General features: G+C 38.5%; 2 protein-coding genes across 3 annotated transcripts; one reads left to right on the top strand and one right to left on the bottom strand.

The window, feature by feature from the left end:
* The first annotated feature begins 5,212 nt into the window (after positions 1 to 5,212).
* On the top strand, positions 5,213 to 7,537 carry LOC110995667 (ester hydrolase C11orf54-like). Of its 2 annotated transcripts, none has more exons than XM_022262932.2 (7): positions 5,213 to 5,540; positions 5,621 to 5,700; positions 5,786 to 5,884; positions 6,161 to 6,336; positions 6,628 to 6,904; positions 6,976 to 7,142; positions 7,222 to 7,537. In XM_022262932.2, exons 1-7 carry the CDS (start codon positions 5,431 to 5,433, stop codon positions 7,393 to 7,395), a joined length of 1,083 nt encoding a protein of 360 aa, XP_022118624.2. In that variant the 5' UTR covers positions 5,213 to 5,430; the 3' UTR covers positions 7,396 to 7,537. The 2 variants fall into 2 exon arrangements, with proteins under 2 accessions (XP_022118624.2, XP_022118625.2); XM_022262933.2 differs by having other exon boundaries at positions 5,214 to 5,378.
* On the bottom strand, positions 7,410 to 10,439 carry LOC110995666 (E3 ubiquitin-protein ligase rififylin). The gene is made up of 6 exons (XM_022262931.2): positions 9,957 to 10,439; positions 9,337 to 9,525; positions 9,145 to 9,237; positions 8,678 to 8,842; positions 7,963 to 8,109; positions 7,410 to 7,885 (listed from the first exon to the last, which is right to left on the bottom strand). Exons 1-6 carry the CDS (start codon positions 10,189 to 10,191, stop codon positions 7,491 to 7,493), a joined length of 1,224 nt encoding a protein of 407 aa, XP_022118623.2. The 5' UTR covers positions 10,192 to 10,439; the 3' UTR covers positions 7,410 to 7,490.
* Positions 10,440 to 13,706: the final 3,267 nt, after the last annotated feature.

Here is a 13,706-nt window from a genome sequence, read left to right as displayed (position 1 = left end):
ATATGCGTTCAGAATAACAATTTCAGAATTAGATATTAACGCGTTGGACGAGCCGTCTGCCACAAATAAGAAGGTAATAATTACCTAGAGATGAAACGGATAGCAGTTTGGCCGGATACCGGATATTCGGCCAACCATGTGGGCGAATATCCGGTGGGACTTAGCAGTTTGATATATCGCACACTTCAATCACTCAGGTTTAACTCAAGAAAAGCTACTGACGATTAAAAAACTAAGTTTACCGGAGCATCAGTTAGTGCAAGATATTAGGAATAGGTGTAATTCTACTTATTACATGATCGAACGTTTGTTAGAACAAAAACGGGCCATATCAAGTTTTGGACTATCCTGCGTGTCGGAAGTTATACCACACGTTACTGCTTTTCAAAATACCTAGATAAAACAGAAACTGAGCAAAGAAGTTCTGATTTATCACATAAGCGACCTTCGTTAAAAGCTGAGCACTAATTACTTCATTTTTTTTCTATTGCATTCATTTACTATTGTGTGATTTAAAAAATTACAACTAAATCTAACTATATTTTTTTAAGTCTGGAAAAAGCTTATAAGTTATTATCTCGATGAGTAGTTAAGTGGCTGGCACGTATAAACCTGTTTCTGATTCTCGCAAGAAAATTATCGTAGTTTTCTTTTGTATGTTATTCTTGTAATTTATTTGTGACATTAAGCTATTTGGTAAATGCGTATGTCATTACATTACATAGACTGAATTTTTTTGATTATTTCTTGCTTTAAATTTTATAAAATATTTATTTCGATTGTAGTAGCCAGGGGCACATTGATGCAAGTGCTCTCAATGTACCTACTCGTATCAAGCACTGCAAAGAGCTAAGGATAAAGAAAACCTTCAAAAAGGACAACTAAAACGCGCAAAAGTTCTAAAAACTGCTCAAAATTTCCTAGGTATAACTGCTAATCCCATCAAGAAACTAAAAAAGTCAATAGCTAATTAGCTAGGAGATATATAATATCTATAAAATATGTATAAGTCTTCAAATTCTAGGAATAACTTGATTCTGACGGATTTTAGCGACCTTAAGCATTTTGTTAGAAAAATAGTTTCATGATACCCCGGTAGCCTCAGCGATTTTCTAGTTTCTTTTTTACAGCTTAAACTGACTGGAACTGCTGTGTTCCGTGATATAAAAGACGAAACTTTGGTTAATATTTCTGATATTGTGCTTAAGATACCAGATCAAAATTAGTAAAAAAAGAAATCGTAGAACAATCCCTATTCAATTTAGGTTAAGATTAATTTGTCACCTTTTAACATTTCAATGCAAGCTAATTTAATTTCTTGGTAATAAAATTTGGTATCTTTTGTCCATTTCCTTTTATAACGGTGTTACGTCAGAACCTGTACACAGGTATTGCTTATGGCAAAGGGAGTGCAATGGATGTGTAACACGCTATTTATTTTAATATATAATTTATTAATTTTACGCGATTATTATTTAATAAAACTGCTTTGGACTTAACTAGTGGGGTGAGATGAGATTGGAATAAGAGTCCGCACCCGGTAGGTACGACGTCTGAATGCGAACTAACTTAAGTGAATAAAATAAAATATGTATAATGAAAATGAATACACTAGCAAATCGTATTGCATGGTGTCATTTAAATTGCAAATACCTGTAAGGTTGTAAATCGTATAACATTTAATCGAGGTGCTGTACTATGCGGGAGGCAGATGAAAATACTCGAAGGTTAGATGTAAGTGGGAGTTAAGAAAATTCATCATTATCTCATGGTTTTCTTCTTGCTTTCCAACGAGAATGAGCGACTTAGAATACTAGACTGGGTATTTGTTAGAAGCAAGAAAGATAGATTAAGGCACATCCTGTTCAATTCCTCAGTGGAGGATTAAAACTTTCTGGGCAATGCATGTGTCACTAAATATAAGGTATGCTTATAATTATATTGTCAGAGGAGTTAAGAGGAGTTATGACCAGATATATCAGAACAGTTATATCATTATATCAGAAAAGTTATGTAGTTCGCATTTATTGCAATGCGAGCGTGTTGGCGGGAATAGTCAACCATCGCACGTCCACTCCGACATCACTTGCGCCTGCAGTGACTCTTTAGTCTTTTGTGGATATCATAACACCGCCGCCCGACGTTTTACTTGAATTTTTAGAATTCCGCTCGAGTACCTCATATCGATTATCAAATTATCGGTTAAATTCCTCACCGATATTGTTTTTATTAGTCATTTCGATAGAATTTACGATAATTTTCGAAAGGACAACTATTCAGTATTAATTTTATTTTTTCGTTCGTGAATCTTTAGTGGAATACTTTTCTAATATTGTATGTCAAATTTCGTTTGTAAGTCTAACGTACTGCTTAGCATTACTATTTTTTAGTTAAAAAGTCTAAGTATAGATATTGAAATCTCCGATGAGCCTCTAAGTCTTCTCCGAATCTGTTGAGTGTATGATTTAAGGAATTGAGTGTAGTTTAAGTTAAACCATGGTGATAGATGATACCTACATACTTCTATTTTATATCTTTCTAATTGTAACCAAAGATTAACATTTCCAGCCTGGTAGTTAGATTCTGATATGTTGTGCTTAGGACTGCTGTGAACATATATAGAAACTCCAATACTAATTGTATTGAAATTGTAATTAGTGTAAGTAAGTAAGAGATAAAAATAAGGTCTATGCTCAAATATCGTCTGTACTGCGGGAAGGGTGATAAAAATATATTTACATACATCAAAAATAGGTACTTCACACAAGCAGGATCTCGCTCACGCTCACAGCGTCGTCCTGGCCTGTCGATAATGAGAAAAGGGCGTTTTCATTGCGCGTTATGAATTTGTCGTAATTTTTATCGAATTTTAATACGTTATTCTTTGAAGTTTTTCATCAAAGAGATTGTTTTTACAACGAAATCCAAACGAAAAGTACAATTCCTCATGATTTCAATGAAGTTCGTAAGCTTCAAATTTTATGCTTCTTTTTAAGTTCCAAGGCCTTATTTAGTACCTGGTTTAATTAAGGCCTGTTAAATACATAATTTAATTTTTCAATATTTAATAATATTTTTGTGAAGATATGTTAATTTTTTTTCTATATTAATTGAAATTGTTTTTTTCTATATTACTCTTTATATCTTGTTAATATACAACATTAAATCTGACTGCAATTTAAGCATAATATTTAGTAAAATGACTTATAAAGTTGTTCAAAATATATATATTTATATAATTAATCTTCTAATAACAATATTCCTATAATTCAAGGATATAGGCTTTGTTTAATCACTGTGTTTTAAAATGGCCTAAATCAGAGGTTCCAGAATTACTTACCTCTTTTTGAGTAAATGTTCATAAAAGATTACAATATGTTTTGTAAATTACTTAAAATATATAAACCGAACAATATTGCCTTGGTTTTATTTATTTTAGGCCGAATTAGTTAGGCCTTATTTGTATCGCTTACCTTAGTGTGTGTAGTTTGGTAGTTAATATAATATTTTTTTATTTATTCATAAGAAGATTCACAGCACAATACAAAAATAGATGAATATATACATAACAACATGGGCCAATTATAAATCTTCACAAATAGTTTAATTTAAATGAATATATATAACAAGAAGGTACCTAAACATTTCAAAAAATTTTAGTGTTAAACAAAACAATAATAATAAACAGAAAAACAGAATTTAATTTGTTGACAATGAAAATGAAGTCAATACATTTCATTCATCCTGGTTAAAATAATTTAGTACCAGAGCTCTCCTTGCTGCCTCCACACTCCAAGCGAACATATCAATGTCCACCGTTGAGTTATTGAATTTGTTTGCTGCCCTAACCATAAAGTTCCTCCCTCTATAATTTGTGTTTACTCTCGGCACGTGCAATATGTTCATAATTCTAAGTGTTTTGTTATATGTTCGAAGGCTTATTTTACTCACTAGCTCAGTACAATCGACTTCGCCAGTAGCAATTTTCATAAGGTAGATAGTGTCCGCAATATCATAATAATATTAACAACACGTCAGAATCATATATAATTAACAAAAAATAACAATCTTAACAATGACCAACCAAAAAATGTGACAATCGGCCGCGTAAAAATATTTTGGATTACCCTAATCAAATTTTATTTAACAAAAATTATGTATTTCGAGCAGAATATTTGTCATAATGAATTACGTTTAAGCTATAAACTGCTACGTTTAAGTTGAAAAAATATAAATTTCTTTCATATAATGTAAAGAACATAATATCGTAAATTAAGAAAGGTATTCATAAAACTAAACATCAGAAAACATAGAAAAACTAAAGTATATACACACAAATATCTTCTTTAAAGACAAAACCTATTCTTATTACTAAGTATAATATTGTTAAAAATTCCAAAACTAAAACGTTCGAACGAAAAACGTACTTTGTGTTCTTATGCACACGATACAGACGAAATACACATCATTAATCCTTCGAGTCGTTTCTGGAGCACTGCAGCACTAGAGAACTGGTGCTACGGTGGAACTCGTACTAGTAAATAACGTGATATTTCATGTTCTCCATTTTATAAAAAGAGTGACCCAAAAAAAATTATGTTTTTGGAATTTCTAAGCAAAGAGAAGATTTTTGAGGTCTAAGTGGCAATCTTATATCAGAACTACCATTTACATTAGTATGGAGTTTTTCGGTTAATTAAAAAAAAAACGCATGATTTTTCAGTCCTGATAGTATTTATTTCGTGTTCATTTTTACAGCCAACAGGTTTTAAAACATTCACGTGTTTCACTTAAATTATTTTAAGAAACTATTACTTCACATTCAGTTAATGCCTCACGAAAAACAAAACAGTTCTGCAAATCGTTTGTGTCATTTAAATTGTATTAAAATAATTAATATAGTACAAAATTCATATTATATATATTTACATTTCTTTAACGAACCAATCTTGTTTTGGAATACATATACTATCGTCAAAAGTACTCGAGAAGACCGCCTCTTGCTGAAAAATGGTTATAATTTGTAAACCTCAGCAGGAAAAACACTGCTTTTTAAGGGACTTAATTGTTCGATTTGATCACCAAGAGTTGGATATTAAAATGTAACTCTAATGAACTTATCAAACGTTTGTCATGCTAATCGAAAATGGCACCATATATGCATAAATACACTCAAAGTATTTCAATGGATAATATCAACACGATGCGGTCGTTCAGCATAAAAATTGCGCGTCCTCCGAAGCGCCAGTCCCCGCGTAGTCGGCTCGTGAGCCACACGTCCCTAACAAAGTCGACCACGTGACCTGCGCGTGACCCTCACCTCGAAATTCGACGAGGCGATCTTACGCAAAAGGTCATCAATTGCGACCCTCCGATATGTAAGTCTCTAAATGTCAAACGCAACCGATAAACTCACACGTAATCTGAAAGATGACCGGAACGCCGCTCACATGGCGCGGTCGGTGGATCGTAGCGAGTGCTATTTTCCTGGTCAATCACATTAACGTCATAAACGCCGCGGCCTTAGGCGACGAAGTCGAGTGAGTGTTTCTTTACAATAAATGTAGGGTAACGCGCCTTTTTAATAAACCTTCTCTTTTGCACGTCCGTATCGTTCCAGCATGGCCTCGATCGACTACTCGAAGGTCTCCATCGAAGAGAAGCCGCTCTACACGCCTTCCTTGGAAGAGGTGGCCGACGGTGAGTCTCGCGCTTGGATCGAAATTCCAGAGAGGGAAATAAATGATATCGTAATATTATCGTACTAATAATTGTCCCGTTTCAGTTTTATCTGAGGGCCTCAGGAAAACGTTCGAGATCGTGAACGTGACGGTCGAAGACTGCCCCGACCTCACCAGAGAGCCGTTCGACCTCACGACACCCGGTAATACTTCCGCAGCCTTCTGCGAATTACTTTCACTCCCTACCTTCACTCGTACGACGACGGCCTACGTCGGTTATATTTTATTGAGCAAAAATTATATTTATAATTATGTAAGTTAACAGAGGAGAGATAGGTAATCGCGTAACGAGCGACAGTAGCATCGGAGTGTTTACTTTGAGATCGCAGCGCTATCATTTATCACCTCCTCAGTCAATGGAACGGGGCTTATCTTGTTTGCCTACGAGGCATTTTACGAGCGTGTTTCGTCTGCGGTAGGACTGTCGGGCGACAGCAAACTGGTGGAGCTGGGCGGCCCGCCCTACCTGACGCCGCGGGTGCGCCGCGACAAGGTGTACGACTTGGCCGCTCTGCTGCGGCACCTCGGACGAGACCCGGCGCTCCTGGCCGGGGCCGGGGCCGGCCCGTGGCCGTATCTCGGCGTCAACTGCGAGGTAAGCGCTTCTACGGAGCCCGATTTTTCCCAAGTGATTTGTTTTTAAATGAAAATAACTCGGATATCGAATTATGTAGGTCTAAAACTTGAATTACTCTATGTGACATAAGCTCGTGTGTGTGTAATGTGTATGTGTGTTATGAGCGTCTGTGGTTTGCGCTGGCGCACTTGAATGACGGAGATTTTATCAGGAATCGGCGACACATACCTACCTGTTTCTTAATCTTACAAAAAAGGGAATGAATTCGATGACCCGCTTAAATATATTTTAAAACCGGTCCCTTTGCAGGGCATCATTAACCTGTCGGTGCGGGAGGGCGCGGTGACGCAGGGCACACGCGTCGTTTCGGTGAGTCCGTCGGGCGCGGCCAAGGGCCAGGCCTCGTACGTGCAGCGGAGGCTGCCTCCCGGCGAGACCAGGACGGCGCTACTCGGGAACTATCTGCTCAGCGAGGGCCGGCCGGGCCGAGTTCTCAAAGTGGTGGCCGAGAAACGTATCGGTCCGTCGAACTTCATCACCGCCATTAGAGAAACTCTGAAGGAGCGGTACGGGGACCGAGCCGTCGGTGAGTGTCACGCCCAGCGACGGGGTTCGCCGAAGACCACTCACATGTTCAGTCACGGTCGGGTGTCGCAGGTCTGGGCGGGGCGTTCCTGCTCGCGGCGGGCAAGGTGAAACACCACGTGATGCCGGACTTCAGCGCTTCACCCCTCTGTTCCGACGAAGACGTGGACCGTTGGCTGCACTATTTCGAAATGACCGCGCCCATCATGCACTTGGGCACCCTCGTCACCGGCGACCTGGTGAGTCGACTTTCCGGGCCCCGACGATGAGGAGAAACGATCCACCAGGATGTCGTTGACACCGAATGGCGCGTTGCAGGGCCTGGATCTGCGCGTTCAGCACTTCCACGGGTACAGTGCGCACGGCGACGGAGGCCACTACCACTACGACACCACTCCCCTGCAGGTGCGCTACGAGGGGTACTTCACCCTGGCCTCCTCCGTGATCAGAGTGGACCGGCCCTCGGAGACGCACGGCATCGGACGAGACTGACTCGAAGAGGGCGAGCGCCGGGATCGTTTCAGCATTAGAAAAATAGGGTAACTCTTAACATGTCCAATTGTCTTCTCGATGACTTCGAGAGGCCTTCAGGAGCGGAAGAAGCGCACGGCGCGCACCACGTACTGGCGGCAGATGGGGCACTCGGGCAGGCGCTTGGCGCAATCCGTGCAGGCGGCGATGTGGCCGCACTCCAGCAGCACGCACTCCAGCGGCGCCGCCCAGCAGATCTTGCAGCACTCCTCCAGGGGCAGCCGCTCCACCTCCGCGCGGCACCGAGCGTGTTCGGCGAGCAGCAGCTTCGCGCGCTGCAGCAGATCGGCCCGCTCGAGGCAGCCCCGGTACTCGACGCGGTTTCTGGCCAGCAGCTCCTTCAGCTGGCGCACCGTCAGCCCTTCCAGCTCCGACGCCCGTCTGATCTGTTCCAAGCTCACCGGCCGAGCGGTCTCCGGCTCTTTCTCCGATGCAACATTTGTCGTCGATTCTAATAAAATGAATCATTATAATAGTCTTTTATATACGGCAACTATAATAAAAGAGAGGCGAAGAGTGGCATCTCACCGGTGACGTGCAGCGGTTCGTCGCGCAGACTGGCCGTATCGGGTCGGGAGTGGGGCTCGCCGCGGGAGAGGTCCAGGTCGGAGGCGGAGCGCCCTCCCGCCGACCGCAGCTCCGTCACCTCTTCGTCCGTTATTAGAACGGCTGAATCTACAACGTCATGGTGTATTGTCAATCTATTAAGTGTATAAATATATAAGCATTGACTGTCGGCAGCCGTAACTTGAATAAGTGGCTACACGATAGCAAGCTAGGTGAATAGTCTCGCAATCAATATGTCTTCAGATGATTTGATCAAAGTATAATATACGTCTATGTCTGTGTATTCAGAATAATAATTGACTCGTAAAAACTTGACGTCTGTGATTACTTATATTTTGACGTTGGAAGATCTCAAAGCTTAATTGAAATAATCTGAAATTATTTTTAATTATCGAGAGTATAAATTACATTAGAAAGAACTAAAATTATTTACATTGTTATGAAATAATTATCAACTATTGAGTTAGCGAAGAAAGGTATTCTAATATATATTATCAGTACTTCTGCTGACTGAATCATTCGAGTATATGTTTATATAACAGTTAAAAGTGATAAGATATTACAGTTTGTTATTTATTTGACCAGTTAAAAAAATATAAGCAACCAGGCTTATATATTTTAAATAACATATAATGAATCCTTTCCTAAAGTCAAAACGAAAATATCAGATGTTTACCTGTAGGCAAAGGATCAGCTGGTGGAGTAACAAATTCCCAGCCAAAGTCTTCGAGGTCCTCTATTTCAAAGCAATCGGTGGTGTCCACACGAGCAGTCTCGACTGAAGCACTGCGCGAGACAGGTGCCAGTGGCTGGAATGGTAGCCGTACGTCGCGTTCCCCACCTATTTATTTAGACCCAAGTTAAAGGTTACACAAGATGTAAAAAATTTCAACATTCATACAAATTAACTGTGACAATTAATTGCCAAAGTACCAGAACTATCATTTTATGCAAGCAACACCATTTAGTGACATTGATTTTCAATCAATTATAGCTATAGTTGAAAACCATAAAAAGTATATTTCAATGTTAGATATAGACAGAAAACAACTGTTTAAAATATTTTTGTGTAGTATAACTGTTCCTTTTCCTATTTCCCTATTTATTTGTTTATATTTTTTATTATACATATGTATAGCCTACCTGGAGTAGGTGTAAATCGTTGATCAGGTATGTTTTCATTCATCTCACTGTTTCCAGTTGGAGTGTGAGAATGGGCTGCATTGTAACAGTTGCCTGATAAATAAAACCAAATGAAGAACAGTTTTGTGCCTACTTATATTAAAACTTAATTCATGTTCCATTGCTATGTATGCCATTTTAATGCAAGCTTACTTCTATCGGGATGTGGTGGTTGATGACCTGTATTTCGCAAATCAAATGTAGAAGTGATAAATTCGTTGATATTATTGGTGATACCCTTCAGTGTGTTGCTAAATGGGCTAGCCCCAGTTCGAGAGCCTCGTCGCCGGTATGCTGAGCTGTTTACATGAGAGATGCATAAGCTCAATAGCTCTTCTTTCTCTGTAATAATTAAAAGTCAATACATAAAATATTTTAAATTATAGATAGGGTTTTGGGAAACTCCCATGGTATAAAATTTATTTGTCAGACATTTAAATCACATTTAACAATTAATCTTTTCACCTATAGCAAATAGTTTTTCTACTTTGACTTTTAGAAACAAAACAGAATAAAGATGATTTTTTAAATAATTTTATCTATCTTGAAACATTCCAATTCTGAAAATACGATTAATATTCATAAGTACACAACTGAAAGTGTCAAAACCAGTTACAAAATAAATAAAAGTTTATTTGTAAGATAGTGGTACATTCAAGATGGATTAATATATTAATTAACTTTTAATTTTAAGAGATATTGTCATATTGTGGAATGTATAGACTAAGTTGGCCGATCTAATGAGTATGGTATTATCCATAAAGGTAACCTACCGACACAGCCTCGGGTCGAGATATTTTGATGTTTAAGGAAGCACTGCAGATCGCGCACCTTCAGGTGAGCTATGGTCTGTCGGAACAAGGGTCTGGTGGATAGCACTCGGCATGGAGCACACATAGTTCCTCCTCCGCGTCGTAAACATCCACTGCAGTAATATCGCTCGCATTCTGAGCATAGCCGTTTTCTCTTAAATACACTGAACTGTACAGAACAACTTTCACAAGGCATTTTACATTTATTATTCTAATCACAAAGGACATAGACGATTTCTACGACTAATTTTATACGAGGCAATTTAGTACTAACATCAACAGGATTGTAACATCCTAAAACTGAATCTACAAAAACATTTCACATTCAACAAAGATTTTATTAATGTGGATCTAAAACAGCAAATCATATTTTAAATTACATGTAAAAATTTAAATTTAATTAAATAGTAGAAACGAAACACAGAAACGAATTTACGTTTACAATTACATCTATATACAGATTACAGATCAAGTACGTCTATACCACAGAATAGGTGGAGTAAAAACTATTATAAATAGTTATACCATAGATATCTTATAACAACGGCGCGGCACTGTTGCAATAGAAGATAGAGGCGAGGCGTACGTTGCCCGTTGAATCATACAGCTCAGCACGGATGTCAATAAAATAATAAAAAAATGTTTATTAATTTTAAGTACATTTGCATTCCTAGGTGTAAGATTTGTAAAACCTAAAAAAATACGTGTGTCAGGGTTCCCAGCTTTTCCATAAGCAAACTTAATTATAAATTCCTTAAAATATTTACATTATTCAACCTTATTTTATTTATATTTGAACTGTTATTAACACGCCTGAGTGCATGAGTGTGTGAGTGCAAATGTGTGAGGGAGTGAATGAATAAAGTGTGTAATTACATATTAAGTCTCAGAAGCAGCTCTAATGCAAACTGCATAGGGTGTGATCATAAGCCAGTCCTTTATTCGTGTTTTTGATTGTTGACGATGAGCAAGTAGACATTAAGCAGCCTATTTAATTTATTATAAATATTGTCTGCTTGCATATGGCGTCTGGCGAAGTCGGTACTTACGTTCTGACCGACCACAACATCCCTATTTCTTTTTAAGACCAGCCTACTATCAAACGGGAGCGCTTTATGTGTTTTAAAAATTAGACTCAGGGCATACAGCTTTCTGACGGAAAGTAATTTGCTAAGATGATAAAGCTCTTCCGTTGGGAATCAATCATTAAAATATACAATGTCCAGCGGCTATGAATTAATGTTTGTCTAAATTATACATGCTCATTTGTATTCGTAAAAGACCGCTGAAACCACAGCACCGACAGCGCTCCGCGCCTTCCTGACGTGCACTGGAACCGGTTCGCTTGCGAATTGAGACCCTTACACACGATATCGCTCGCGTTCCCTTAAAACCCATACGGTAGCCTTTACGATAATTCCCGATTAAAGGTGTGGTTTTATGCAGCCCCACTCGTGCCTTCATCAAGTTCATAGGTTCATGGAGCACATTCTTTACGGGATAAATAGCTCCCTGAAACTGAAAGCCACGGAGGCGCGCGACAGCGAAAGGGGTTCGATAAGGATTGGCACAACGGCTTTGCTTACAAGCTATTAGCTAGTCATTAGTTAGTCCTCTATGCCAATAAAACTGCTCTCTATGTCTTTTTACCATCCACAAAGACAGAGATATCATCGTCATGGACAGACTCTAAACTGCAACCACTGGTTTCAGAAATGCGCTTTCTAAATAAATCCCGAGAACATGGTAGCAGTTCTCTTTCAGCCAGAGGTAACGTCAAAAAATCCACCTCAAAAAAGTGGTAACCCTGTACGGGCAAGCCATCCAGTTGCAGAGTTCGTCAAATATCTAAGAGTCACGTTCAATAGCGGCATGTACTTCTGTAAAAAAGTAGCCGTATTGCGCATAGCGCATTGCGCTGCCTCCCATCCACTGATTGCAGGCGCCGACGCGGGTGTAATGGACTGGTGGGCCTTCAGCTAATAGCGATTTTAAAATATTTGTTGTATACAAAGGGATATAACCAAAAGTCTTTTATTAAGAGAATATGATGGGGAGAGAACCATCAAAAGCAAATGATAATAAGACCGGTCTTATTATCAAGTGATATAGAGCTGGAATGCGCGTGCGTCGCGTTATCAATGCTCGCGCTAGCCTGTTCCTATTGTGATTGCTTGCCGTCTACTCTTTTGTTCTCGGTGCAACCCTATTTATTTTTAGTTATTAAATATAGGCATGTCAAAAATGCAAATCTCGTCTAAAGATTGCATAGTGCTCAGGTAGTTTACCCCATTGTTAAATTTAGTTCGTTATTGTTAAACCTTTCGAAAAATTATAACTTGAGTTTTTATAAGTTTTTAAAAAAGCAATACGGCTTTTAAAACGAGTATAGTTATAAGTTTGTTACATTTCAGGAAATTAATGTTCACTGAACATGTAGCACTATTAATTGTTGTTGAACATAATAAAGAATCTTTGAAATTGAATTTGTCACCTCCGCTGACAAATTCAATTTCAAAGACTGTTCTTTAATTCTTCAAGTTAATTAAACTTGTTGGTAGTCAGAAATAAAAGACATCTGCTGCTTGCCAATCGTCTACTTTTCTGGCTGTTTATGGGCCCGCCGAAGACCATAAACGTATCTTTAAATTCTCTGAAAACTAATCACAGATTTTTAGTATTAGCGCCCATCAAAAAATTAAAAGCAAAATAGGTTCTATGACCAATGCTGTTCATTTGCCTGCATTTAAGTTTTGTATAAACTGCATTCCGCAGAATACTCCTTTCAAACTACGCTCGTTTACGTTTACGCTGGAGTTTCTCCCCTTCGTTATTTTCACTGCCGCACTACACGATTTGAATCGTGGTTTCTTGGTAAAACAAAAAATAGTCCTTGCTTCTATCAATCTTTACTAAAGAGTATAACCGCCGATAGACCGCATTCCACTTAACATCAGGTGTAATTGTAGTCGAACGTGGCATATTTTTATCGACCACAAAAATTCGTAAATTCCGTATCTAAATAGCATTTTCTTATGACTTTGATGGATTAAATTATTGACCCTCCACGGCATTGCATGTGCGGGTAATGGATTAAAAACCGATCCATTGGATATCTATTACTAAACCAAATCCGCCTGGAAGCAGAGACTGATCCAGAATAATTAGGAGACAATTACCCAAATTCGCGCTTTCACACTTTCTATTCTGAGTACGCATATTAATAGGATGACGCACAAATAGATAAATCAAACTGCTGATGCACTTGTTTATAGTAGAACAATGGTGGCGTGACTCTATGCTGACTCAACAATTCAACAAATTACTTATTGCCTTAATTTATATATGTCACACGAGTAATCAAATATGTTTAATGTTATGTCATACCACTTAGCTACGTTAAGAATATCGAAGTTTTTTGAGGTTGAACTAAAAGAATAGAAACTGATAATTGTGTGAAACGAAGCCAATGTATTTATTTATTTATTACAGATATACATTATCATCAATATCACATTACTTGTCGTCTAATATGGTGGCCAATAATTAAAAGCTAGTATCAAAGCAAAACCTCGTACACGTGGCAATACCCCACGCCGTCACTGACTAGATTGGATTTATTCATGAGTTCCAGTGACGGTAGACTCGTGAGAATACGCGCATCCTCTATGCCAGGGTAGGCTCGCTATTCATAGGGAGCTTTGATTCTTT

The sequence above is a fragment of the Pieris rapae genome, chromosome 8 (assembly GCF_905147795.1).
Source record: "Pieris rapae chromosome 8, ilPieRapa1.1, whole genome shotgun sequence".
Lineage (NCBI taxonomy): Eukaryota > Metazoa > Arthropoda > Insecta > Lepidoptera > Pieridae > Pieris > Pieris rapae.
Note: the sequence above shows the minus strand (reverse complement) of the source record. Positions and strands in the feature narration are given on the sequence as shown.

Bases quoted from the DNA above. Each gene is read 5' to 3' on its own strand.
- LOC110995666 (XM_022262931.2), bottom strand. From the start codon at position 10,191: ATGCCTTGTGAAAGTTGTTCTGTACAGTTCAGTGTATTTAAGAGAAAA. The intron at 9,526-9,956 runs GTAGGTTACCTT...TAATTATTACAG, and splicing joins CTCGACCCGAGGCTGTGTCG to AGAAAGAAGAGCTATTGAGC. The intron at 8,110-8,677 runs GTAAACATCTGA...ATGACGTTGTAG, and splicing joins AGCTGATCCTTTGCCTACAG to ATTCAGCCGTTCTAATAACG.
- LOC110995667 (XM_022262932.2), top strand. From the start codon at position 5,431: ATGACCGGAACGCCGCTCACATGGCGCGGTCGGTGGATCGTAGCGAGT. The intron at 5,541-5,620 runs GTGAGTGTTTCT...GTATCGTTCCAG, and splicing joins GCCTTAGGCGACGAAGTCGA to CATGGCCTCGATCGACTACT. The intron at 7,143-7,221 runs GTGAGTCGACTT...GGCGCGTTGCAG, and splicing joins CCCTCGTCACCGGCGACCTG to GGCCTGGATCTGCGCGTTCA.